Source organism: Syngnathus floridae, chromosome 20 (assembly GCF_059516105.1).
Source record: "Syngnathus floridae isolate MCC-2025c chromosome 20, RoL_Sflo_1.0, whole genome shotgun sequence".
NCBI lineage: Eukaryota > Metazoa > Chordata > Actinopteri > Syngnathiformes > Syngnathidae > Syngnathus > Syngnathus floridae.
In genome coordinates, this window is record NC_142432.1 from 7229137 (window position 1) to 7253256 (window position 24120).

The 24120-nt window shown below is 46.7% G+C and overlaps 3 protein-coding genes across 9 annotated transcripts; 1 reads left to right on the plus strand and 2 right to left on the minus strand.

Annotated features, from left to right (window-relative positions):
* Positions 1-154: 154 nt before the first annotated feature.
* arl8 (ADP-ribosylation factor-like 8) lies at positions 155-3250 on the minus strand. The gene is made up of 6 exons (XM_088362985.1): positions 2869-3250; positions 2060-2120; positions 1767-1914; positions 1228-1311; positions 1002-1153; positions 155-778 (listed from the first exon to the last, which is right to left on the minus strand). The coding sequence occupies exons 1-6, from the start codon at positions 2912-2914 to the stop codon at positions 730-732; spliced, it is 540 nt and encodes a 179-aa protein (XP_088219111.1). The 5' UTR covers positions 2915-3250; the 3' UTR covers positions 155-729.
* Positions 3005-6367, plus strand: nsun6 (NOP2/Sun RNA methyltransferase 6). The gene is made up of 11 exons (XM_088362983.1): positions 3005-3640; positions 3979-4134; positions 4206-4294; positions 4421-4527; positions 4651-4804; positions 4921-5002; positions 5124-5243; positions 5318-5462; positions 5534-5679; positions 5766-5891; positions 5972-6367. The coding sequence occupies exons 1-11, from the start codon at positions 3566-3568 to the stop codon at positions 6146-6148; spliced, it is 1377 nt and encodes a 458-aa protein (XP_088219109.1). The 5' UTR covers positions 3005-3565; the 3' UTR covers positions 6149-6367.
* A 718-nt stretch (positions 6368-7085) lies between these two features.
* On the minus strand, positions 7086-23922 carry cacnb2a (calcium voltage-gated channel auxiliary subunit beta 2a). Of its 7 annotated transcripts, XM_088362976.1 has the most exons (15): positions 23474-23922; positions 22877-22969; positions 20941-21171; positions 11950-12069; positions 11453-11575; positions 11239-11375; positions 11079-11155; positions 10856-10992; positions 10374-10454; positions 10235-10293; positions 9767-9876; positions 9419-9570; positions 9209-9304; positions 8959-9129; positions 7086-8435 (listed from the first exon to the last, which is right to left on the minus strand). In XM_088362976.1, the coding sequence occupies exons 3-15, from the start codon at positions 20986-20988 to the stop codon at positions 7776-7778; spliced, it is 1971 nt and encodes a 656-aa protein (XP_088219102.1). In that variant the 5' UTR covers positions 20989-21171; positions 22877-22969; positions 23474-23922; the 3' UTR covers positions 7086-7775. The 7 variants fall into 7 exon arrangements, with proteins under 7 accessions (XP_088219102.1, XP_088219104.1, XP_088219100.1 ...); XM_088362978.1 differs by lacking the exons at positions 10856-10992; positions 20941-21171 and adding an exon at positions 10682-10701 and having other exon boundaries at positions 23474-23921; XM_088362974.1 differs by lacking the exon at positions 20941-21171 and having other exon boundaries at positions 23474-23921.
* Between the last annotated feature and the right edge of the window lie 198 nt (positions 23923-24120).

The following is a 24120-nucleotide window of genomic DNA, read 5'->3' on the forward strand; positions in this document are numbered from 1 at the left end:
TAAAGTTAGGGTTTCAAATTTGGGTTTTAATCTATGCTTGAAGATTCAAGTGGGAAGTTTTAAATTAGAGTTAAGGTTTCTAACTAGGGTCTTAAATTAAGGTTATGGTTACAAAGTAGGGTTTCAAACTCAAATTAGAAAAAAAAACCTCCCATGGCTGAAAAATATTTAATCTTGTCATAAATGTAATGCACTTTACAAGTATGTCTTAATGCTGTTGACTCACATGGCTCAAATACTGCACCACCCTTAGTTCATTCTTACTACAAAAGTGCACATCGCCGACTTGCAAAAATACACAAGAGCACCATTCCCCGTCTAGGGAGAAAAAAAATAAAATAAAACTACCTTCCTCGCTGAAATCATTCAAGACAATGACATTAAATAGTGAAATTTAAAATACTGTCCTTAAAAAAAGTAACTGCTTCTCTTTGTCCAAAAGAAAAAAATAACCAAGCACACTTTTGCTCATGGAGCTAAACCCACCAACCATGTCGTAGCTTATGTAGATGCAACAACTAACGTGGGTGTGTGTAATTTTTGTTTTTTTGTTAAACCACAGCCTACATTCGCTTACGCCCCTGAATGTTGTGGCTGCATTTCATCCCAAATGCGTACGTGTCCGTTCCAAAGAAAAAAGAAGAAAAAAATGGAAGGAAATGAGAGAGACCTCTTGTGGGAGGGCTTCCTTCCAAGTTCCATGAAAGAATTCAGAGGCGGGAGGGGCTGCTATCTGAGTCCAGCCCGTGATGTCATCCACTCCAGACCTTGACACAAACTGGAACCAAAAATAATGGTTTTGTAAGATAAGTTCTTGTTAAAGTAATACCTTCTTGTGAAATCAAAATACACCCCCCCCCCCCCCCAAAAAAAAAGCTCTTTTTTGTTGTTTTACAACAACAAAAAGTCATGGAGTGAATATGTTCTCAAAAGCAAATATTCGTTTTCATCACTTTCCGTGTGAGCTTCCAGTATTTTTTTCATGTGTGGTGTGGGCGTACCCTTCCCCCGTGAGACCGCAGCAGGACTGGATGTGCCACGGGTGATCTTTAATGGCACTTAGCGTCATATACTTTGAGATCTCAGCCGCTGACATGCAGTCCTTCATGTCCTGCTTGTTGGCAAAGATCAGCACAGCTGCTTTGCGCAGGTCCTGCAAGAGACGAGTCACGATCGGCCGCTTGGAGACAGAAAGCAAAGAGCAAGGTAGCCCCCCCTCCCACTTACCTCATGAGCCAACATCCTATAAAGTTCCTCTTTGGTGATTACCAGACGCTCTCGGTCGGTGCTGTCCACCACCAGGATGACAAACTGCACAAAGAACCACTACGACTGAGCCCAAAAAAAAGAAAGACAAGGAATAAAAGACGGCCAAGGCTCCGCAGCACGCCCGGCAACAGCAGCCTTTAAATTGATGGGATAGCATGCAATGCGTTGCCAAAGCGACCACAAGATTTCCTCAGCATTTATGCTTCTTTCAGCTACGTCACATTGTTTTTTATTTATTTCACGAGGCTACAATAATAAGTTAAGAAATTTAATTACTGTTCCCAAACTAAGATTTTACGTCATGGTATTTATTTAATAACTCATTAAAAATACTGCTACTACGGCACATGAAGGGCAGGCTTTCCACTTCCTGGGGAGAGGGAGGGGATGTCTTTGTCAACGCTTAACCTTTGAACCAGAGCGGCCCCCCAGCTGCTGTGTGCTCAGTGAACAAACACACCATCTGCTCCCATTCACACATCTGCGAGTGTGTGTACCTCGGTGTTGGCGTAGTACGTGTTCCAGGAGGATCTGAGCGACTCTTGTCCGCCAATGTCCCACATGAGAAAGTGCGTGTTCTTCACCACAATCTCTTCCACGTTGCTGCCGATGGTGGGCGACGTGTGGACCACCTCATTCATCAGACTTATGAAAAGACACTTCATTAGGTACATTTCCCGCTTAGTACTTCACAATTCTTTTTTATTATTATTAAAAGTAGACACTAAACTGGCAGAATAAGGAACCTAAGCCATAAAAATCAATAAAAATTAATAATAAAGTGCCTCACAACTGGTAGAGTATGGTGGTCTTGCCAGCGTTGTCCAGGCCAACGATGATCACCTTGTGTTCTGTCAAAAAAAATGGGCCACATTTCCATCATTTTTGTGGTAGTCGCAGTCATTTAGGGAAGTCAGGAGCAGACCATTGTGCTCTCAGCTCATCCAGGAAGGAAGCCTGATTAGAGGCTTCCAATTCTAACAAGAGTCATGTCTATGACTTCCTGCAGCTTTGTAAAAATGCTGCCAACATGGGCAGTGGATATATTAAAAAAAGTCTCCACAACTTTGTTCAAATACCAGATTTGAGTGATTTAAAAACAAAACAAAAAGTAAATTTCAAAACATTTTCAACCACTTACATTACGTTCTGAGTGATGGATTTTTTAGGCCATTTCCAATGTCACATTTTCACAAAAGAAAAACGTTTTTATCTTCTCAAATAAAAAGAAAATTTAAAAAATACAAAACTAATATTTTTTTGGGTGAAATTAAGTATTCTTAAATGTAAACATTTTTCACTAGCAAAGGTCAACCCATCGTGACGTCAAACAAGGTGCTGTCTAGACAGTGCTAATCAATCGACCGTTCATCCAAACAAACAAAATTAACCCCAAAAAGATAAGTATGTTTTTTTCCTAACTCTCTTCAGTTTGAATGCAAATCACCACATTTAATAACCACTCAGGCAATAAAAGTTTAAAGAAGAGTTTATAGAAAACACCGTGTTACAAAGTCAACAGAAGTCGTCGAAAACGACGATGGTCGGAGTAGTTTTATTCTACTTTCTTGCGGCCGAGATAATTAACTCTTTACGTACCTTGATTACAGAAGAAGCTCCACAGTTTAGCGAATATGAGGCCCATTGTTTAAAATAAAAAGGATGCCAATGTCCGTTCGTACGTCCGTTCTTTGTTCCTAACATCCGTCGGTCGGTACTGAGCTGCAAGTCCCCACACACGGCGGCTAGGCTGAGCTAAGCTGCAAACTCACGGCGACTTTTGCTCCGACAAGGACTCCATTCGCCCCCGGAGACATCGACAAATGTGGCCGGGCGTAGCGAAAGACTGCTCAGGAGTTTCGTATTCTGTGTTAAGAGAGCCGCATAGAGTTGCCGTATGTGTGTTCTGTTCGACACCGTTAAGCCAACAGCCCTTGCCGTCAACTGGGCCTACCCGAGAGGAAAGGAGCTATACATATTGAACGAATTACTGCTGACGTCATCACGCCACGACGTGTTCATGTTTTTTAACCTTAAAAAAAAAAAACGCTCGCTCACTAATCACATCATTCTATAAAACCATGCATTTTATAATCTACACATTTTAAAAACAGAAAAAAAACGGTTTTGTGCTATTTGCGTGAGGGCCTGCGGTGACGTATGCGGAAGTGGAAACACCGGCGATTCACATACCGAAATGTTTTGGGGGTAACTTGCTGCGAGAAAAGTGGACAATTAACCCATTTGAGAGGCATGTGTCATCGCTCACTATAAAATCGCAACAAAAACAGACACAATGTCGGTCTTTCCGAGAATTTCTCTGAGGCCGGAGGTCGTCGATTACTTGAAAGGAGTTTTCCTAAACAAAGAGGTACGTTTTTGATTAAGTTTGCACATTTGTTGTCATGGCAGTGGAAAAAAAAATCATTATCCCGCCAGAGTATCGCTTCAACGTGGCCCTAAACAGAAGGGTTTTGAGATAACTTCTAATAGTTAGTCCTAATTACTTTCAAGAAATGCAAATGGAATTTAGACCCAGTATTTATCTGATATGCTTCACATAGCTGTAATTCCTAACTACTACTACAGTAATAAGCTGCCAAACGAAGTGTTGTTGACCTTTAGGTGTCTTAAATGCTGATTTGTAATGTATAACTTCAAAGAACAAAAGAACACACCAACCTGGAACTTTAACTCGTTTGTTGCAAGTTGTTGGCGTCCATCGGCCATCAGGAAGCCGAGCGCCACTTTCAGACGCTTCTCACCTGCCTGTCGCATCCTCCGTCATACACTTGCGTCCGGGCCAGTGTCCACCTGGCGTCCCTGGAAGAGATTAGACGAAAACTGGGTGAGGAGCTCAAGAAGGTGAGATGAAAGAAAAGAAAGGGGGGGAAATGTTTATCTCTGAGTTGTCGTGTTTACGTTTGTTGATGTAGCAAACGTGTGCATCTGAGGGTGAGGAGCTTGAGATCGACACTCATGCCAGCGTTCCGGATGTGCTTCTGATCCCTGTGGTTGGACCAAGGTACAAAACCGCCATGCAAACCTGAGGAGCATTTTCTCAAAAATCTTCTTGAAAAATAACTTTGAGATTTATTTAAAAAATAGCATTTTTAGCATAACAATTTTCTTTTGTTTTTGTCTTCTGCAGATGTGTGCAGCAGCTCAGCTCCGAGGTGGTGGCAGGTGTGCAATGCGGCAACGCTGTGCTCAGGGGCGCCCACGTCTTTGCACCCGGAATACTTGCCTGTCCAAAATGTAAAAAACATTTATCTTAACCGTTTTTCATAATTTAACACCCCTGGGTGGTCGCATTCAAACCTTGGGACAGACAATTTGGAGTGCTGAAAAACTGTGAGTGCAGCCATGCTTGTGTTGCAGACATGAAGTCCGGGGACACCGTGTCGGTGTTCTCTGACGTGGAGGGAAAGTGCACCCGAGGAGCATTCGGCTTTTACGGCAAGAGAACATTTGTGGGGAACGGTGTGGCCGAAAAGGACCGCGCCGACATTTTCAGCACGGGAGAAACCATCAGGTAGCTCAAAGTGTTGTTAACTAACATTAAGACATTTGTAACATTACAAAATGCATAAGGAAAATATGTTCACATGACATACAAAATTCATAGTTTTGAGTTGCATGTCTCGCCAGGGGCGTTGGCGTGCGTATGACGGAACCCCTTTACTGGACTCCCTCCTTTGATGGAGTCTTACCTCGTCTGGCCTTCTTACAGGTAAAATGATGAACTGTCACAAGTCCAGATTTTTGGTTTTCTTTGGCTATTTTGGGGGTCTCCTTTTGGAGGTTTGACACTTTGGAGAGCAGTATGGTCATAAAAGTATTGTTTATGCCAGAACCTTCCATCTGTGGTGGTGGGCCACGTTTTGGGTCCTCAACCCGGAGAGCGCGTCCTGGACATGTGCGCCGCCCCGGGGGGAAAGACGTGTCACATCGCAGCCCTCATGGAGGATCGGGTACACTGCAAAACGACGTTACTACTTCTTCTGTCTCTCACATTTACTCAACTGTGCCCTTTCAATGTCCTCAGGGCGAAGTGGTGGCCTTGGACAGGATCCGAAACAAGATTGAGCTGATTCGCCAGAATGCTGAAAGGCTGCAATTGCGTAGCGTGAAGGCATTTTGCTTCAACAGCACCAAAGTCGTAAGCGATGACATCATCGGCGACCGAGAAGGTGATATTTACTTCTGCAGCCGAGTGGCACAAATGTCTGAATGAATCGTAAAGTTCTCGCCTGTTCTCCAGGGCCACCCTTTGCTTCTGAGAGCTTCGACCGCGTGCTATTGGACGCGCCCTGCAGCGGGCTCGGCCAGAGGCCAAACATGGTGAGCTCACTGAGTCTGAAGGAAGTTTGCTCCTACCCACCCCTGCAAAGAAGCCTCTTCCATGCTGTACGTACGGACAGTATGCTTTACTTTTCACCACTAGATAGCAGTAGAGACACACTTGCTGTCTGATGTGCATTTTGTACCTACAGGCGGTGCACGCATTGAAGCGTGGTGGCGTTCTGGTGTACAGCACGTGCACAGTGACACTGGCAGAGAACGAGGAGCAGGTGGCCTGGGCCCTTCGCACCTTCCCCACACTCACGCTGCAGCCTCAGGTACGAACTCGGATACAGTAAGAGCATCTCGGCTATTTTTTCCCACCTCATACACTCATTTCATCGGCTCACCTCTCCAGGAGCCTCGCGTGGGGGGTGATGGCATGCCGGGTGCGGGACTGACCCCGGAGCAGCTTGGCCTCCTCCAGAGGTTCCGACCAGAATTGAGCTGGGAGGCTGCCGCCACGATGCCCCTTGCCAAAAGGGTGGACGGGGACACCATTGGATTCTTTATCGCCAAATTCCAGAAAAACTGACAAGATCCCTGCGAGGATACTTGGGAACAAGAGCACACTAGGATGCGAAAGGACTGAAAAAGCTGTAGTACGCATGTCAGGCCAGTAGGTGGCGATGTCACTATGCAATAGTCATTGTACACTAAAGAATTTTTTGTATTTTTTATATGATAATCTTGTGTTGATGTTGAAAAAATAATGTTATTAATAATTAAAAGAAAAATCTTTCGATGATAACAATTGCTGTGTCATGTCAACAAAGTCCCACTGGAGCCCAATGCCTTTAGCAGTCAATGTTGGGATAAGCCGCATAAACACGGAGGTAGAGGCAGAATGCAGCGGACGTTGCCATGACAACAGTGACGACACAGTTGCCACGGCAATGGTGGATTTCTCTCTCGCGCGCGCAAACCAGGAAGTGATGAGGTCACGAGAGGTATTAACAATTTATCGGAGTAAGTGAAAATGAACTTAGTGCATCTCGAGGCTAATTTATGGATGTTTGTCAAGCTGGCAGGATTCCCAGGAAAACACCGTTCCGCTCAACCCCAAGCCTATTTTAGACTCATCCCCCTTTGGTAGGGAAGTTGCCTTGACGACGGCTCCGTGAGCCCACCTTAATTTTTCAGTAGCGTTTTAAGAGCGAGGGGGAAGAAGAAGAAAAACTATTTATAGACGTGGCACCCTGGGTGTTTTCAAAGAGCAACGCAACTATGCTACCAACCTATGTAAACAAAAAAAAGTTATGTATTTTATCAAGAATTTGGTATTAGTTTTTTTTTTTTTTTTAAACCTAATGACTTTACTGTGTTTCCTCACGTGATAAAAAGACAGTGGTGGACTTACTGTTGTACCCAAAGTTATAAAACCACCAAGCAAAGGATTTTCTGCAAACAAACATGGCGACTCGCTCGACCAATCAATTACGGAAGGATGTCTGAAAGAAAAAAAACATGAGTGAAGTAGTTGCAGGTCGAAATTAGTAAAGAGGAACAAGTACAGCTCAGTACATGAACAAAAAGTCATGTTTTTTTTGTTTTTTTTATCAAATATGCATATTTGTGAACATTCATGCATATCCATTAGGATCTATGCAGATACATGTCTACGTAGATATAAAGAGTCTACACACCCCTGTTCAAATGCCAAGATGACAAAAAGGTGAGACCAATATGAATTATTTATAACCTTGTGTAATGTGACCTAAGGGAAAAAAAACTTGATAAGGGAAAGGTTAAAAAAAAAACACACAAAAAACCCCAAGAAGGAACATTTGGAATTATTTTTGTTCAAGTGTCCAGGAAATGATGAGGTCACGAGAGGTATTAACAATTTATCGGAGCAAATTGTTCCCACCTGGTATGGATATGTTCAGAACTCTTCTTCACTTTGGATAAAGTTCAGATGTTCTAGTAGTCTCTTATACATGAATGCTGGGGAAAAACGTTGGTCTCGGTTTTTTGCATGGCATTTAAACAAGGGTGTGTAGATTTTCCATCCACTGCATACTTGTATCTCCATCATAGAAACGCTGCAATCAAAAACCGGAAGGAAGTGGATATAAATAGAATGCGGTGGTTTGGAGGTGTAGCAGCACAACAGGAGGGAGGAAATGGATCCTTGAGGAGGGAGGGAGTAAAAACGTGGTCTACTGGGGGATGTACGAGTCTTGGGCCCATTCCCCCGCGTCACCCCTCTTTTTGGGCTCTCGTTCGTAGTGGTGGTAGTCCCGCGCCGGCCTTTGTTGTTGTTGATGGTGGTGACTGCGCTGCTTGTTACGTTCATTGTGGTCCTGCTCGCGTTCCTTGGTGCGATGGTGGTGGTGATGATGATGGTGGTGGTGGTGGTTGTGGTCCCGGTGGCCTTGTTGAGGCTCCCTTAAGTCCTCCTCCTCCTCCTCCATTTCTTCCTGGTTGGTGTCCTCATGCTGCAGCTGTTGGTGGTGCTGAGGGAGGAGCTGAGTGTGAGGCTCCACATAAGCGTCGTCCTTGTTCTCCCGGTTCTCGGGGCTCTCAGAGTCCAGCGTCTCTTGCCGGGCGAGGCCCCTGCTTCGGTGGTGGTGATGGTGGTGATGATGATGTCGGTGGTGGTTGTGGTTCTCGGTCCTGGTGGAAGAAGAGCGGTGCTGGGCATGAGGCGCTCCTCTCCTGGACGACTCGGTCCTCGGGGGGCGCTCCTCCTCGATGGCAGCGTCCTCCTCGCCGTCGGCCTGCTCCTGGTCCTGGTTCTGATGATGGTAGTGGTGGTCCTCTCTGGAGCCTTTCCGCTCCACTATTGCCTTTTCTGCTCGATGCTCTGCACCGCCACCCTGATGTGGAACAGGAGGAATGATTAGCCAAACAATGTTGCAATAATAATGTCCTAATTCTTGATGCATTTTGGTGTCAATATGTTTGTGAATTTTTGATTGGTCAGGAGAAATTCTGCATTTTTTCCAGCTGTATTTCGGTAGTATGTTCTAATTTCACTCATTTTCATTTTAATCATGTTTTATTGATAACAATTTTTAAATTTGAGCTAACATTAATTTCAATAACATTTAGTAGCTACTGCAAAAAAAAAATATTCAAAATAGCCTATTTAGAATGTCATCTTATCTATATGGCATCGTAATATTCCTTTTTGGTTGGCTGGTAGAAATCGTGCGTTCCGTTTTTACTACAATATATATTTTCATGTTTTATGATTTAGTTTTAATATGTTAAATCTTTTGAATTTTCAGTTCTATATTTTAATTCAAATATTTGGTATGTGGCTTTCATTAAAATATGACATTTCAAGTTTTGCTGTGGATTTGTCATTGCATGTGAGACGCGGCAACGTTTCGGCACCTGCACGCCGGACGAGGAGGGCAAGGGGGCGGCGGGCGTCTTGGTCAGCGACGGCTCTGGAGCGTCACAGCCATTCGGGTGCGTGCTCTTCCAATAGGCCTCCAGGTAGTCAGCCATGTGCTCGCACGCATCCTCCAGCTGGTTCTCGTCGAGGATGATGTCAAACATCTCCTGAGGGCGGCCAAAAAGAAATGCATGTTAATAAAAAAAGTCAGAACAATGAACAACTAACAAGTTACGGGGGGCTTACAGGCGGGCACTGAGCTAGCTTGTCGGCCGCCACCATCTGGACGTTGAGGTGTTTGGCTTGAGACTTGCCTCGTGACTTGATCAGTCTCTGCAGCACCTGAAGGCAACACCCAAAAGTTGTATGCAGAAAATAAAACTTTTATTTGATAAGAGGTGAACCCATGGAGATGTGTTGCAGTTTCCATGGTGATGGACGGGACCGTCTCCTCACCTTGGGGGAGGTGATCTTGACGTAGACGATGATGGGGGCCAGCGACGTCTTGCCCAGCTGCGACGGGTGGTTGATGGTGTCGGCGTCCAGGATAACCAGCTGCAGTGTCCGCGCCAGCTCAAAGATGCGCTCTCTCTCTCTCTGGACCTCGGCTGAAAGGGGCACAATTGAAAATATTTGAAGGGCGTTCGAGGACGGGGGAAGGTGGCAACAGACGGTGTGAGCCGCGCTTGGACAAAAGCAACATCAGGCTTTCCTAACGTGGTGAAAAATTTATTCATTATTTTTACCGTTAGTAGTTTTGTTTTGCCATGACATTTTTCAAGTCAACAACCACAGCCGCCTCACCCAAGTTGGAGCGCGTGTTGGAGCGCTCGATGATGGCGTGCTTGCTGGGATGGTTCAGGACAGAGCGCTTGGCGAGCGAGATGTCGGCTGTGACGCGAGTGATGGAGATTCTGCGAGCAAAAGCAAAATGACAAAACAGATGACATAACGTATATTTAATGGACGTAACGCGAGGGGGTGGGCACCCCCAGTACAATATCAAGTGTACATGGGCCACCTATAAAGTTGCATGTGTGTGAGTGTGTGCACTCAAATGTGTGTCCCGGGCCTCAGACGAGTCCGCATTGAAAAAGCAGAATCCCGCTCAGCCTCAAAGAAGAGGTCCACTATAGCCTATTAAGGAGATGCCTATTTAAAGCAGCACCACACTCGCGTCTCCCCGGGCCAACTTGTTACTTTCTCCCCAAGGGAGGTGGGGGGGGCGGATACTTTAGGGTGGATGAGGAAGGAAGCAGGATGAGAACCTACCGTCCCTCAAATCGGTGCTTCAAAAAGTCAAACAGTGCTTTTTGCATCATGTCGGTCACCTGTGAGCAGAAAACACAAACAATCCAATTGAAAGCGTCTCTTTCTGTCCTGTGGGCGCATTTGTGCAGCTCAAACGCACCTCGTAGCCCTTCAGCGACGGTCCAACCAGAACCACGGGCCGCATGGAAGGCACAACATCATATGGAGGAATGTGTTCCGTCTTTTGGAGAGAAAACAACAACATTCACAGCGCTGAGGCATTCTGGACCATGACATGAGACCATTCCTATACAAATGACATTGTGAGCTTTGGGCAGAAAGGAGTGAACAAGGAAAGAAAACAAAGCATGAAGTGTGTCACGTAATATTTAGAATATGTATCAGAAGGTTGTGAATTCAGAAAGGAGCAAGTACGCTAGCAGAGGAAAGTAAACCGGCGCGACTTACCGACTTCTGCTTCTGCTTGGCTGCGGTGAGCAGAGAGAGGGAGAGAGAAAGAAAAAGTTACAGAGAAGTAGAAAGGCGCATGCTAGCCGTGCTCGGCGGAGGATGAGAAGCTGAGGGCATTCGCTGGGCGGGTGGGCAGAGGAGGAACGCGGGAAGGGCGGCCGTCCGCTTTACCTTCTTAAAAAAGGGCATTCGTTTCTCTTTTGCTAATGGGGACGTGAGAGTGTTAGCGCCGCCGGATCGAGGGGAGCGCAGGATGACCGGCGGCTCGTTGTCGTCCACGTCTAAGCCTGTGGCGTCTAAGTCAACGGCTGTCGATGGCGGGGGGAGAATTATGGATGGAAAGGAAAGGAAGGGAAGGGAATGGAATGTCAGCTCGCCTACGCGTAACACTTACCAGACGAAGGAGGAGTTGACTTGCGGGAGTTCGAAACCACTTCACCTAAACTTGATGAGGAGTTTGCTCCCAGTTTGCTGAAACAATACGGAATCAGATTCAACTTTAAATTAAACAAAATGATTTTTTTTTTTTTTAATTAAAATGATTTTTTGCTTACCTGGAATGGAACTTGCCCTGTTTGGCTCTCAGCTCTTGGAGGACTCGCATGTTTTCCAGCTTGACCGGACTGGGAATGAAACCGATCTCGCAGCCTTCCTTCACCAGACGGCCTATCCACCAGTCGTTGTTGAATTTCTACGACAAAGGAACACCGAGACTTTTGGCCGGCAGCTTCGCCTTCAAGAAAGGCCACGTTGCAATCGGGTCGTCACCTCTTTGACGTGGAGGAAGTCTTTGGCCTCGAAGGAAAGCGCCATGCCGGGGACGGGGACATCGTCCTCGTGACAGGGGCTGTAGTTGACGTTTGTGCGGACGGCAAACGCAACCGGTTTTGTCTGACGGGAAAGCAAATAAAAAATGTTTAAAAAAAAAAAATCAACCAACTTTAATGAACCAGTTGCTTGTCATGTGTCCCCAGTCTCGTTATTCTGCAAGTCAAAGCAAAAAATACTTTTTTCCCCCTGCAACACTTTCCTTAATTACCTTTGCTAACGCTAACGGGCAAATTCTGGCACACGCAGGTGGCGAGTAGTTATTGAGATGCGCAAATTGACACAGATCCAAGTGGAGATTTGTTTTGGTGCTCTGCACTCTGCTGAGTGAATTGAAAGTTGAACTTTATGATTTGTGGCTGTGGAAGTTTTGGCCAATGGCGCGTGAAGTTTGCCGCCTGAAGGTTGTCGTCACCCATCTCTCGGGCGTGTCGTACCTTGGCCTTGTCGAGCTGCGCCTGAGCTTGCCTCTCTGCCTCTCTGCGCACTGCCTCCTTGTCCTCCTCCAGAGACACATCAGAGTCCGACGGACGGCTGGTGTAGGAATCGGCCGAACCCTTGATTGTGAGTGAGAAGAGGAAAAAAAAAAAAAACATCAAAACAAGATATGGCAGGAATAGTGTTGGAAGTGGCTCATCTGCTCCCGTACACAACTTTGACACCCACACAGGGGGGGGGGCTTTCATTCATCTCACTGCAGCAGCACAACACGACGAGTTAAAAATAGCTCCCCTCATTAGAATTGCCCAGCCGTTGCACGCGTGCCGCCACGGCGGATCGCTCCGTTGTCTGCGTTACGTTGGGATTATGAAAGGAAAGTGGTATGGGTGCAAAAATGCTTAATTATCTGCTCATGTTCGGCCAAGTGCTTCAGAACTTCAGAATGGGACGCCGCTTCACAGTGTTGTTGCTCAACCCCCCCCTAAAGTTTGAACGAATATTTCATGAAAGCTTAGGTTAACATTATGAGGCGTGATAACGAAACACCGTCACCGCATCTCACGGGCGGCGGTAAAGAACTTGACGAACGTCGGCTTACGTAGGCATCCGAGCTCTTGACGCGACCTCCCTTGGCTCTTTTCAGCAGGCGGACCCAGGTGGCCTTCATCGGCCACGCTGCTACACTTGGAGTCCACTTGGACCCGGCGCCGCCGCGGTCAAGTTCACGCCGGCGCTGCACTGGCTACAGGTAGACTGACGCTACATCAACGGCTCCCTTTGAACGCCTCGCCGGGGAATGCCGCTTTCATTTCCAGCCCTGTCGCTTGATGAGGAATCCGCAGGAGCCGCCTGCCCCGCGCATCTTCTCAAACGGCTGCAGCAGGTGCCGACCGCCGGGATGAGTCAGGTGGCGGCGATGCACCGCATCCTCCCATCCCCGTTGCCACTTGACATGCAGACAGCCGATCCGTCCCGACTCTTCTCCTTGATGCTAATGAAGTCTCGCAGGTGCTGCCGCCGCCGCCCTGACGCAAGCTCCAGCTCTCTGCATTTGTCACAAGCTCGCCTGTGCTATTTCAGTGATTCTGCCGCTCTGTCTCCGTCCACCCCTCCTCCTCCTCCTCTTTCCCCTCCTCCTCTTCCGTCACTCCCTACATTTTTTCCCTCAGTTACCCCCCAACATTGCATCCATCTGCTTGCATTGCGGGGCTCTGGCTGGGTTGTTTGTTGCGCAATCACCACAACGCCTCCTGCACGTGTGCCACTTGCTGCAACGAGTAAAGGTGACATGACACAATCGTGTCCACGCTGACATGCTTTTACAGGCTCTCGATGTTTTCTGCAGCGGTGAAGCTGCAATTACATCATCCAAGTGTTGACTTGTTTTGCTTCACTTCTGTGCGCATTTACTTCCTTTTCAATTTCAAGATGGAACCACTAGCTGGAGCAAAGACATCTTTATTTAAAACTCCGAAGTGCCATCGCAAAGCCACACGGGACAATGAGCATAATTAGCGCGTTAATTAAAAAATTCTCGTCTCTGTTCAGGAGCAGACCAAGTTAGACTTGGCTGAGAGAGGTTACTAAAAATGTCTCCGCCGCTGCGCCAATGACGCATGTTGCTCCCACGGACCGGTCGCAGGGTTGCGTGAGTTCGGAGGTCATCCGGTATGGCTGCCGGAATAAATGGATTTATTCATTTATTTATTTTTTACAAGTGGTGTTGACTCCCCAAGGAGTCCTCACCGTACATTGAAAGCTAACACGCTAATGAGCAGCGATTGGCCCGAATAATCAACACAACATGTATCCAGTTGTTTGACACGCACACCAGCCTGAAATCCACAACCTGATCCCGAGTGGGTGTCAAGTACGTGATTGAGCTCCACAAGGCAGGACGCAGATGCTGTTCCGAGGCCGTAAAGGTGAAGAGACTGGTGGCCCGGATGAGGCAAGGGATGACAAAGACGTGTTTGGACAGAATGAGCCCGGGGCCGCTTCGCCGGGTCAACCTCCCTGTCTACTCCCACACCCAGAGTGACGGCACTAATGAGCATCGAGAAACACAATAACACTGCTCTGATCCACTTGGAATGGGATCTCTTCATTCACTTCATGTCCACCTTTGGCCATCCAAGCCAGATCCCATCATGAGTGCTGCCTTCTGTTGTCTCCCACTGGGATTTCCCAGCACGCTCTGGCTTCTATGCATCCACTCCGGGGGTGGGGGGCAGAGAGGCTTGCATTTTCTACAAAGTGACCTTCAGCGATAGTGGTTCCTTCTCAGTGCAGAGAAAATGATATTTATATTTCATAAATACAACAGCTTAAAATACTTTGTTGGATGTGGACCAAGAAAAGCTTCTTTTACATTTTTTTGGGGTGTTCTGTATGGCGCGATAATGAGTCTTGCGGCATGGCGAGAAAGAGTGATGGTGGTGCTGCCGCACAGCCATCAAGGTGACACCGACGGGCCTGGGAAAAGTGTTTACCAAGCAATCCAAGAGCCAGCGCATTAGGTAAGTGCATTGTCCCATCACCTTGATGGACTTGCTGGCTGTCAATCACATGACAAGCTATCGTGGCTAGCAAGACGTGAGAACCGGGCGCTGCTATGCTACGACGACTACCGCTAAACTCAAGGCAATCCGAATTTGGATTCAAACCAAAAAGTGAATCGATATCAAATTGTAGCCTTTATCCATTTGAATTTTATTGTTCAGAACGTAAGGACTCGGGATAAAAACCAAATGTCACTTTAAAAAGCTAAAAGCAGGGCGATATTGATTAACTGAAATGTATGATGTTCAAGGCCAGACAGAGAGAGAAAAAAAGTGGTTTTAGGGCTTCTAGCGGCATATTATGATTTCATCGCGGCTCGCTAATAAATATTACCAGCGACTGGCGGCTGCTGTCCCTGACAGACGCATCGCTCTCATTAGCAGTCAATCCCCTCACTGCGAGGATCTTCTTTATCTAGCAGCTCGCTCCCTCGGCGGACATCGAGCGCTATAATAGGATGACGGCTGATGAAGAGGATACACTTAAGTGAGAGAGGCCGACCTGTGGGGATGGGGGGGGCTATACTTCTATTTTACGCCAGCGTCATCAATATTCCGGCAGCTCTCTGGCGTGCAAGGTGTAAGACTGCGAGATGATTGATGAGAGCTGGCCGAGAGAACGGAGTGAGTAGCGAGCTAACCGTCTCCAGTCAAACGTTAACAGCCGACAAATGGAGCGGGTTCCACATTTACACGTTTTGCCTCTGCTTCCATTTCACGTGGACTGGCTGAAGTGAGGGGGGGTGGTGACGTCACACTTTTTGGGTTCAACAAGTTCTACTGTAGATACCGTAAAAGCACCGCCACATCTTTTTATGAGAAACCGGATCCAGTGTGTGCAAAAAAAGGCGGATATTTTCTCTTCCGGCTGCTGAGGTCACAAAGTTCACAGCGTACCTTGACAAAGAGCTTGGGAACGATCCAAAGATCAGCTGACTCGGTTGAAACATTGCTTTGCACGCTGCAAAGTAGCAGCGCAAGTGATCTTCAAGAACAAAGCGTGGGATAACGCCCCTTCAAATGTGCCCCAATAACCTCCATTCTGACAGAATCTAAGCCCTTCCCCTTGCAAAGAGAGGAAGGAAGAATAACCTCGCAAAAGCCTGAAAAAAAAGTTCTCCTCAAACTCACCAAATCCGAGTCCTCGCTAGCCGAGTGAAACATTTCTGCCGGGAGGGAAAAAAAAACTGAAAAAATCTCAGCGGCTGCCCATCTCTGTTGCGCAGCACAGGAATTCCTCAGCCTTTTTCGCTTCCGAAAAAAAAAGTATGAGCCGGGAGAGGAGTTATAAGTTCCTTCTCAGTCCTCCTTTGGCCTACTTTTGAGGCGCGGAGAGAGGACGAGTGTCTTTCCCACGCTGGGAGTCTACTCCTTTGGAACGCCACAACCATCCACTAGACCCAAAAAACAACCCCCCCACCCCTTTCCTCCCCAACCTCTGTCCCTCCCACACACACACACACACGCACGCACACACACGTAACGGGTAAGCAAGGAAGATCTCTGGCCAACAGGGCTGGCTTGGAAATTCCAGAAAGCAGCTGCAGCCGCTTTCTTTTATGCCCGCGTGCGTGTGTGGAGTTTACATGAGTTCCATTTTGCCTAAAAAGAAGCTAGGTTTTTGTGTGTGTGTGTCTTACTGTATAGCCTGGAGCACGTGTTGGTGAGAACCGAAATATCAGGAAGTCATTATCTGCGTGACACGGAGATGGTCACGGTTATCGGAAGCAGAGGCCGCCGAAAGTTTCCGTTTGTTTCGAGGGTAACAAGGGCACGGTTGCTACTAAAAACAAAGGAAATATCGTTAGTCTGATATCGAGTGGAATAGTCATTTTGATTTGATTCGCTCAACATTAATAATAAAAAGAAATTAGAACTAAAAGCCAAATTTGTAAGTCCTTCTACCCCCGGGTGAGTTGTTTTATGGGCGGCACAGGCTAAATCCTGGATTATATTGGGTTTGATCAGGGTTAGCCCCCCCCCGCAAGGATTATGTTGTGGAGCGTGTGCTCGGCACGTGACAAAGCAAAGAGTCGTCGGCGCCAGACTAAACAATGCTTTCGAGAAGCACGTCCAGCTTTGACCTTTATCATCAGGCTGACTAAAGACTTGACGATTCAGCAGTTTCATTGCCTTGCTATGATGCGCTCCTTAAATCGGAAACTACCCACTTGATTAAATTGCCTTCACTTATCAATTCATTGGTTACTTTTAAATCATTTGAAGACATTAGATATTTTTGGATGGGCAGAGTGACTTAGAAGGAGAAACTTTGCTAATGCTAGCTTCAACAAAGACATCAACGTTGCTAACAGCACTTCAAACGACAGGACCAAGCTTCTCACTCGTAGGTGACTTCCTAAAGTCTCCACAGGGAAGCACAGAAAATAAAAGACATTATGAGGTGATTCCGCACGCGTGGTGTCAAAATGAAGGTCGAACTAATTGAGCTCGAGCCTCGAGGGAGGAAAGGCCGCATGCCGAGTGAGTGACTGGTGATCAGGAAGTCAGAGCTGATGTCGCTAGCCGCCCACTAAAAATACATCGGAAAAAAAAATTGATAGGCAACAACCAGCCTGTCATGTGACCAAGCATCCGGCGAGCAAGCCGTTCGTTCCCTAGCTAAAAGTGAGAAAGCGGAAACTGTTGGCAAGCAACGCAAAACCAAAAGCGGCCATTTTGAGTCTCGAGTCACTCGCAATTAACAATAACAGTCCACAGCTTCACATTGCCAAAAAGCATCGACGGGGATCAAGAATTAATTTGTCATAATGAGACAAGGTCAGACGAGCGGTGAAGTGAAAAAACGCAACGGACAAGAGACTCCATTGATTTAAAAAAACAAATGGGCCAACATCAACAACTGTGTGTTCTTTGCCATGGCCGCCATTCAACATTTGTCAAAACACACGGAGGACTTGGCAAGAGTGCCACAACTTCACGTGCTACCCTGATAATAATAATTTTTTTTAGTTAATAACCTGGAATACTTTTGACCAATTGTTGGACACTATAACGGATATCAGACTCATCTTTAGAATCTCAACGAAGGCACGGATGGAAAATCTTGCCTAGGGCCTGACGGGACTCTGATTCCTAACTAATGAAGCCCGTGAGGGCCGGCAGCCAGCATCTGACCAGGGTTACCTAGATACGGGACACGCCACGTCACTCGAGCCGCGCCACCATCTCTAATTACAGACATCGAGACCAAGAAGGCTCGCTAAGGGGGGGAGGAAAAAAAAAAAAAAAAAACGCCAGAAAGGAACAAAGAGCAACACTTCCTGCCTTGTTTCCTCTTCACGGCGATCTTGGGTATTCAGGTTAAAATGATTGAAAGGATTTGAGAGTAAAATCAAAGCTGAGTCAGTTTGTTTCACTTCAGCACAAAATTTCACTTGCTCATCATCGACATTTGCATTCAGTTGACGGACTAACGCAAGCTTATCTTTGGCAATCCGGCGCTTCTCCCTAAATTGATATTCAAAGCGCAGGCCGACGTCAGCAGACTGTGACGACGGCAAAACAAATCCAAAGTCAGACCCGAGACGCTCTTGTTTTTTGTTTTTGTTTTGCTTTACCTTTGGTTTCTTGGACATGCTCGTCCTCCCTCAACGCCGAAACGACCTGCGGCCGGCGCTGCTCTGGCTCCTCAGCGCGACTGCCGGCTGACACGCCGTCTCTCGTTTAAGCTGCCGTGGTGTCATTGTTCGCTGCGAAATGTTTTTCCCGCTGGCCGAGCATTAAGCTTTAATTTCATAGGATGACATCTGTTGCGTGGTTAACTAAATGGCACTCAACGAGGAAGATTTGGGGGGGGGGGGCAGCACCATACAGACGAAAACATGTTTTAATTTTGCTACTGTGGAGAGCTTTCGTGATAATGACAAGCAAATGTGACGCCGTGACCGGACAAACTAGAGCGAGTCAGAGTAACATCTGGCGCAATAATCTGCCTGGCGACGACTGACGACCGTCGCTGCGTTGCACGCCGGTGCTAAATTTTTTTTTTAGTTGAACCCCGAATGCTGATTAACATTCAATAAAGGTTTTACATGAAGAATGGGGGGAGGGGGAGGACTGGAAATAGAAATATAGTATATACACAAAAATACATAAATAAAAATTTATAGTAGAGTGCCCCATGCCCAAGTAGCTGATTTCATCCCTGCAAAGCCACTCTCACTCTAATCTCCCTTTATCCAGCTGCACTAGCAAAGAATTACATGCCAGAATTACATTTTTTTTTTTTAAATAAATAAACAGGAAACGTAATAAAGATTGTGACGGGTATTCCTGCACTTGCGAACAAATTTAAGAGTCAAGCTAAAAAGCAAAAGTTGTTGATAACTTTCTCGGACCGCCATGCGAGTTGGCAGAGCAGTCGGCAGATTTTATAAAGTGGACATGTAGTAGCTTTCCGTTATATAATAGTTAAATCTCTAAAGCCTCTCTTTGGAAAGGCTCGCTGGCACAGGAGCATCGAAAACGGGCGCAAACGCACCGGCGGCGACCATCGTGTTCTGTTCACGCACGCACGATGCAAACACTCTGCTTACCCACGACACATTTTTGTTCTTGGAGTGTCTGAGCATGGCAACGGGAGCGGGCCTGTCCAGACGAGTCTTCCGAAGACCCAGGGATCAGGGCTGCTGGCCAGAGGGCGGCCTTCCCGGTGACCCCGAATTGCCCGGCATCCGCCAAAAAAATCTCCAAGTCTTGCGGGAAAATACAAATCTCGTGAACTCCTCCTGACAGCAGGAAACGACCTGAGTGCTTACGTATTGGCGGCGAGTATGAATATGAAAGGTCCCAGCGGCAGGTTTAACCCCGCCCAGCTGAGCCCCCGGCCGGCACGCTACCAATCGTGCTGCGGTTTGCCGTGGCCCGGCTCCCGAGGGCCAGCTTAGAGGCGGATGAGCCTTCTCCGTGGAGGAGAGGGCTGCTGTCATTAGATGCCACAACAACCAGAACTGAAGGAAACCAAAACGATGCTTGACGTCAGGTTTTCAACGCCAGACTTCCCGCAGCGCCTTGATCCACTTTTAACAGCGCGGCTCTTAATTAATTGTTTATAGCTGCATTGGCCGGCAGCCCTCGTCAAGAGGTCGCCCGCGTGCCGCCGCCCCTAATTAGCTCCGCGGAACATCTGCAGATGTTTTAAATGAGGCTCAGAGCGCCCGGCTCCCTCTCTGGCTTGTGCTCGAGTGGAAAGGCGAGCTAAGAATATATCACACTTTCCGGTCTTCTTGCAAAGATGATGTAAAAGTGCTACAAGAGTTCCGAGACATTCCTTTAAGTCTCTGTCGCCAATTAGTCGCTCCCTTTACGGACAGTTTCACATTCTCTGGAAAAGTCGAAAAATGCTCGGCGCTCGCCAAAAGAAGTCCCTGGCCCCAAAAAGCTCCTCCCCAGGCGGCTTCCAGAAACGTTGACTGAGGTATCGGCCTTAGGTGGAGTTTTCTGGAAGAAACTCACACCAAAGTCAACTCTAATTTTTATTTTTAATTCAATTCAACTTAATTCATATTTTAGTTCATTTTGTTTAGGTACAAAATATATTTACAGAATGTGTTCTGTAGTCCAACTTGACTGGTTGGCCTCCATTCACAATTTTTTCTGACTAGGAGGGGGGAGGGGTGGATGTCTTACATTCCCGGAGTTTCCATGAGTAGCGTCTGGGACCGTCTACTCTAGCCTGTCAGGAAACGGCACGCTTCACATTCCATCTGGAGCGGAATTGTCATTTTGATGATGTAACACCGACATGTAAGTGGAGCATCGTAGAACTAGCGGCGGGGCACGGCAGCTGGAGCGCAATTACTGCTCCGAGTTTTTTTAAATTTATTTTTTTAAATATATGACATTGATGATATTAAATTTCACCGCACCTGAACTCAGCGCGTGAACACCTTACCACACGCCGAGGCTCACCAGCCAAGTGTGGCTGGGCAACAGCTGGTCCGACACTAATCCACTCATCAGTTGAATTAAAGCTTACTCAGTTGTGAGGTGAACGTTGCTCCAGCGTAATGTGGAGTCAAACCAATCACTGCAGGAGTCTGAAATATATTCTTTTGGACGAGGGATGGAGATGTAGACAAATCGTCACGTAATCCAGTGTGAGGTTTGAGACCGACGGATTATTCAGGCCGAGCTCATTACGACACACGCGCGCTTGTCATCGCTGAGTAGTCCAAACGTTTGATTGTGTGATGAGGCCAAAGTGATAGAAGGCCATCTAGTGGCGAACGCAAATGAAAAAGTATCTTAACTGCAGCACGGGAGTAAACACAAAAGATGAAAATGAGTGTTGGGGTAAAGTGGAGTAAACTGGTGACAAACTAAGCAACGCTCAAAAATGAAGAACTGGAGCAGAATGGCCGATTTCCGAGCCCACTGATGAATAGGAAGCGTCAAACTTACATATGGAAGCGCTTCTTTCCGGCGATGGCCCAGCCCGCAGCACGGCATGAAGTGGACCGGGGAAGGGAGGGACGGACAGGGGCTACCTGTCGGGCGGCGGCATCCGCTCAGCCTCGGTCCGCCCCGGTGTATCCTTGACGTGGGTTGAGACGACTTGAAGTCGGAAAGCCTGTCGTTGTCATCATCATCGTCTTGTGACGGCAGGATTCACTTGAGCTCCTCAGGTCGGACCTGTCCCCGCCCCAAAAAAAAATCCTCTGCAGTGCTACAGTTTTTGCGGGGCTGCTTCCAGCCACTCACTCGCTGTGGCACACGAGTTGCTGCTCGCCACGAAGGCTTGTGGAGGGAGGAGGGGGGTTTGTCCTTTATTGACCGCCGTCCCCTGGCGTCCTACTCGAGAGCGTCCATCCAGATGCCCCTTCTCTCTTTTCTTCTCTTGACTTTGAGCCCCCACCTTCCCTTTCGCAACTTGAACGCTCTGCCAGTCAGTCCTCATTTGCATTGCATTAGCCTTTATGTAGCAATGTGCTTCCCTTTCAAAACCACAAAATGCAGCAGTGCCTGAGGTGCAAAAAGATCGGACTATAGAAAAGTCTTTCAGGGGATTCACAGTCGTGCCCAAAGTCACCTAGGATAAGTTCCAGCTCACCTGTGACGCTCAAGTGGACAAACGCTATATAAAACGACCTCATGTTCAAACACTTGCAATTACCACATTCCTCCACTAGATGAGAGTCTAACACCGAGCTCACGACTGCAGTCTAACGCCACAAACTACACAAAACACCATCACTGCACGTTATAACACCACTTAAGGAGGACCAAGAGTGTCAAAATGGAATAAGCAAGTAATCAAATATGCTAATAATGATTTAATTAGTAAGAATTGACGAATAAATATTGAAATAAAAAAACTCAAATTGGCAGTCTTGGAACTCTATAAACATCCACCCCTCTTGTACAGGTTACATAATACCACAGGAGAGGTCGCCAGGTCTGATAAGATGCTAATCAGGAGGATGTGACGTCATTCATTAGGCAAAAAGAAGGCAGGAAATTAAAAGCCCCCAATCAGTGGCGGAATGCAACCGGGTTTTCTGAGCGCGACCAGGAGGAAGTAGAGTGTGAAATGAGCTCAGACAACATACAGACTTCAATGTTGGAGCAAATCATTTCTGTCTGTACCATATTTGATACCACAATTAGGACAAGAGCTATTTTTAGACCGGTGCCTAAGCAATCCTTCCAAAGTTCAGTAGTGTTTATTCTGTGCTTCGCTAGAAGCGTTTGTTGATTGTTTTTAGACAAGTTCTAAATTAGGAAAGCGTATTAATATAGTCTTGGGGGAGGGGTGTTTTCTTACGATGCATAGGGATGGCAAACGGGAAATTCGTCAGAGCAGAAACAAGGTCCAAGAGGCTCATTCACAAGTTGTCAGAGAAGCTGAGTGCAAACAGGCCTTTTTGCGCTTGGTGCCAAAAAAATAAGACCATGCGCTCCTCCTCCTAAAAAGGGAGAAACATTTCGGCAAGGGCACCCATCCCGCCCTGTGCAGGTCTCTACATTCTACAAAGTACAGACGAGTAAAAGGCATACCTCGCCAGTTCTGCTTTATAACAGGAGATGCGAGTGCCGCCGCCGACGCGGAGGCGGTGTTTACACAAGACTGTCAGGGCAGCATACATACTACAAAGTCAGGACTGATGGATGATGATGACCACGAGAGCACAGAACTTATGCTTAGTTTGTTTTTACCGGCACACATCTACACAGAAACATGGCGTTTCCGAGAAGGGATAGGAAATGGGCTCAAAGGACATTAAATGCAACTTTTTGGGGGAGGGGTTAGGGTTACACAAATTAAAACAGTTGAGATGTCAATATGAGTGAGCGAGTTTGTTAGTTTGCAGGAGCAGAAAGTATGATTACTCCTTACCTGACGTACGAGGCTGTTGGTGGTGGTGTCCGAGGAGGTGCTCCCGTTCAAACCTTTCAAGCGACATTTCCTGCAGGCTGCTTTGCTGAGACTCTTTAAAAATAAAAATGCATAAATAAAACAACTAAGCAGCTAGCTTGACTGACTGACTGACCGACTGACTGAAGGCCTCGAATGAGCACTCAACTTAGCTTTTAATTAACAATAATCAAATAAAACAGCAGTAAAATATTATTAATACACATACAACTAATTCTGATAACACTATAACAGTAAAAAGAAGTACCAACAAAAGTCTTGAAAGAGGAACTGACCTTCACCAGGAAGTAAAGCAAACTTAAATGTCGCCGTAGATTCGATTCACCTGTCACCTGAGTAATTTGATTTAACTGTGATGAAAAAAATACGCTCGTAGCACACTTGACCCAGAACAACTTTGATTTACGCAGTACAGAGTAATGAAAAAGTAGTAAACGTGACACAAAACGACACTCGGGGTAAACATAAACCAAAGCCAAAATGTCGCCGCAGTTGAGCACTAGACTGACATTTTCACCTGCGAACTTTTAAAGACTAAAACAAAACGATTTAACTTACTTGAAACACCGACTGCTGCGAGTCAACCTCCATTTATGGGCCAGCCGTTGTTTCTTTCTTTTTTTCAGACGTAGCAACGACAAAAATCACGAAGCACGCACACGGTGAAGCTCTCGACCATCTCGAGGCATTTTCATCTCTGCCAGCGGGCCTGACAAGGCTGCTCCTCCGCCGGGGTCGTCAAGTTGGCCGAAGCGAGAGGAGCTTGAAACAGCAGCTCCGGTGATAACGATGGAAGTTTTGCAGCCTGCGGTATCAAATCTATTATGCTGCCCACACTGGATGCTCAATGTGTGTACCCGTCCGTCCCTCTGTCTGTCCATCCTTCCTTCCACCGCCTCTTCATGACAACACTCCAAGAGAAAGAAATTAAGTTAATGCCTGAAACAGTTGTTCATTTTTATTTATATCAAAATGCAAAGAGAAGTAATTATGTTTTTCACACTTTAAAGCGGAATTCAAGATAAGTCTAAAAAAATTCTTCGTAATATTTTGCGTCCGCTTGTCTTCCAGGTTATCCTGTACTGCCCCCTGCTGTTGACAAAACGACGTTACAGTAGCCACACTCACGCTTGACAAAACGACGTTACAGTGGCCACACTCACGCTTGCGAATGTCAACATGGCCAAACTCAGAAAACACATTTT

Coding starts and splice junctions, on each gene's coding strand:
- cacnb2a (XM_088362974.1), bottom strand. CDS start 23,506: ATGGAGGTTGACTCGCAGCAGTCGGTGTTTCAA. Junction 12,070..22,876: donor CCAACAGCCTCGTACGTCAG/GTAAGGAGTAAT, acceptor CTCACAATCAAG/GGTTCGGCCGATTCCTACAC. Junction 11,156..11,238: donor CAGGGCAAGTTCCATTCCAG/GTAAGCAAAAAA, acceptor GTATTGTTTCAG/CAAACTGGGAGCAAACTCCT.
- nsun6 (XM_088362983.1), top strand. CDS start 3,566: ATGTCGGTCTTTCCGAGAATTTCTCTGAGGCCGGAGGTCGTCGATTAC. Junction 4,135..4,205: donor TGGGTGAGGAGCTCAAGAAG/GTGAGATGAAAG, acceptor TTGTTGATGTAG/CAAACGTGTGCATCTGAGGG. Junction 5,680..5,765: donor AAAGAAGCCTCTTCCATGCT/GTACGTACGGAC, acceptor TTGTACCTACAG/GCGGTGCACGCATTGAAGCG.
- arl8 (XM_088362985.1), bottom strand. CDS start 2,914: ATGGGCCTCATATTCGCTAAACTGTGGAGCTTCTTCTGTAATCAAG. Junction 1,312..1,766: donor CGTACTACGCCAACACCGAG/GTACACACACTC, acceptor TTCTTTGTGCAG/TTTGTCATCCTGGTGGTGGA. Junction 1,154..1,227: donor ATAGGATGTTGGCTCATGAG/GTAAGTGGGAGG, acceptor CGTCTCTTGCAG/GACCTGCGCAAAGCAGCTGT.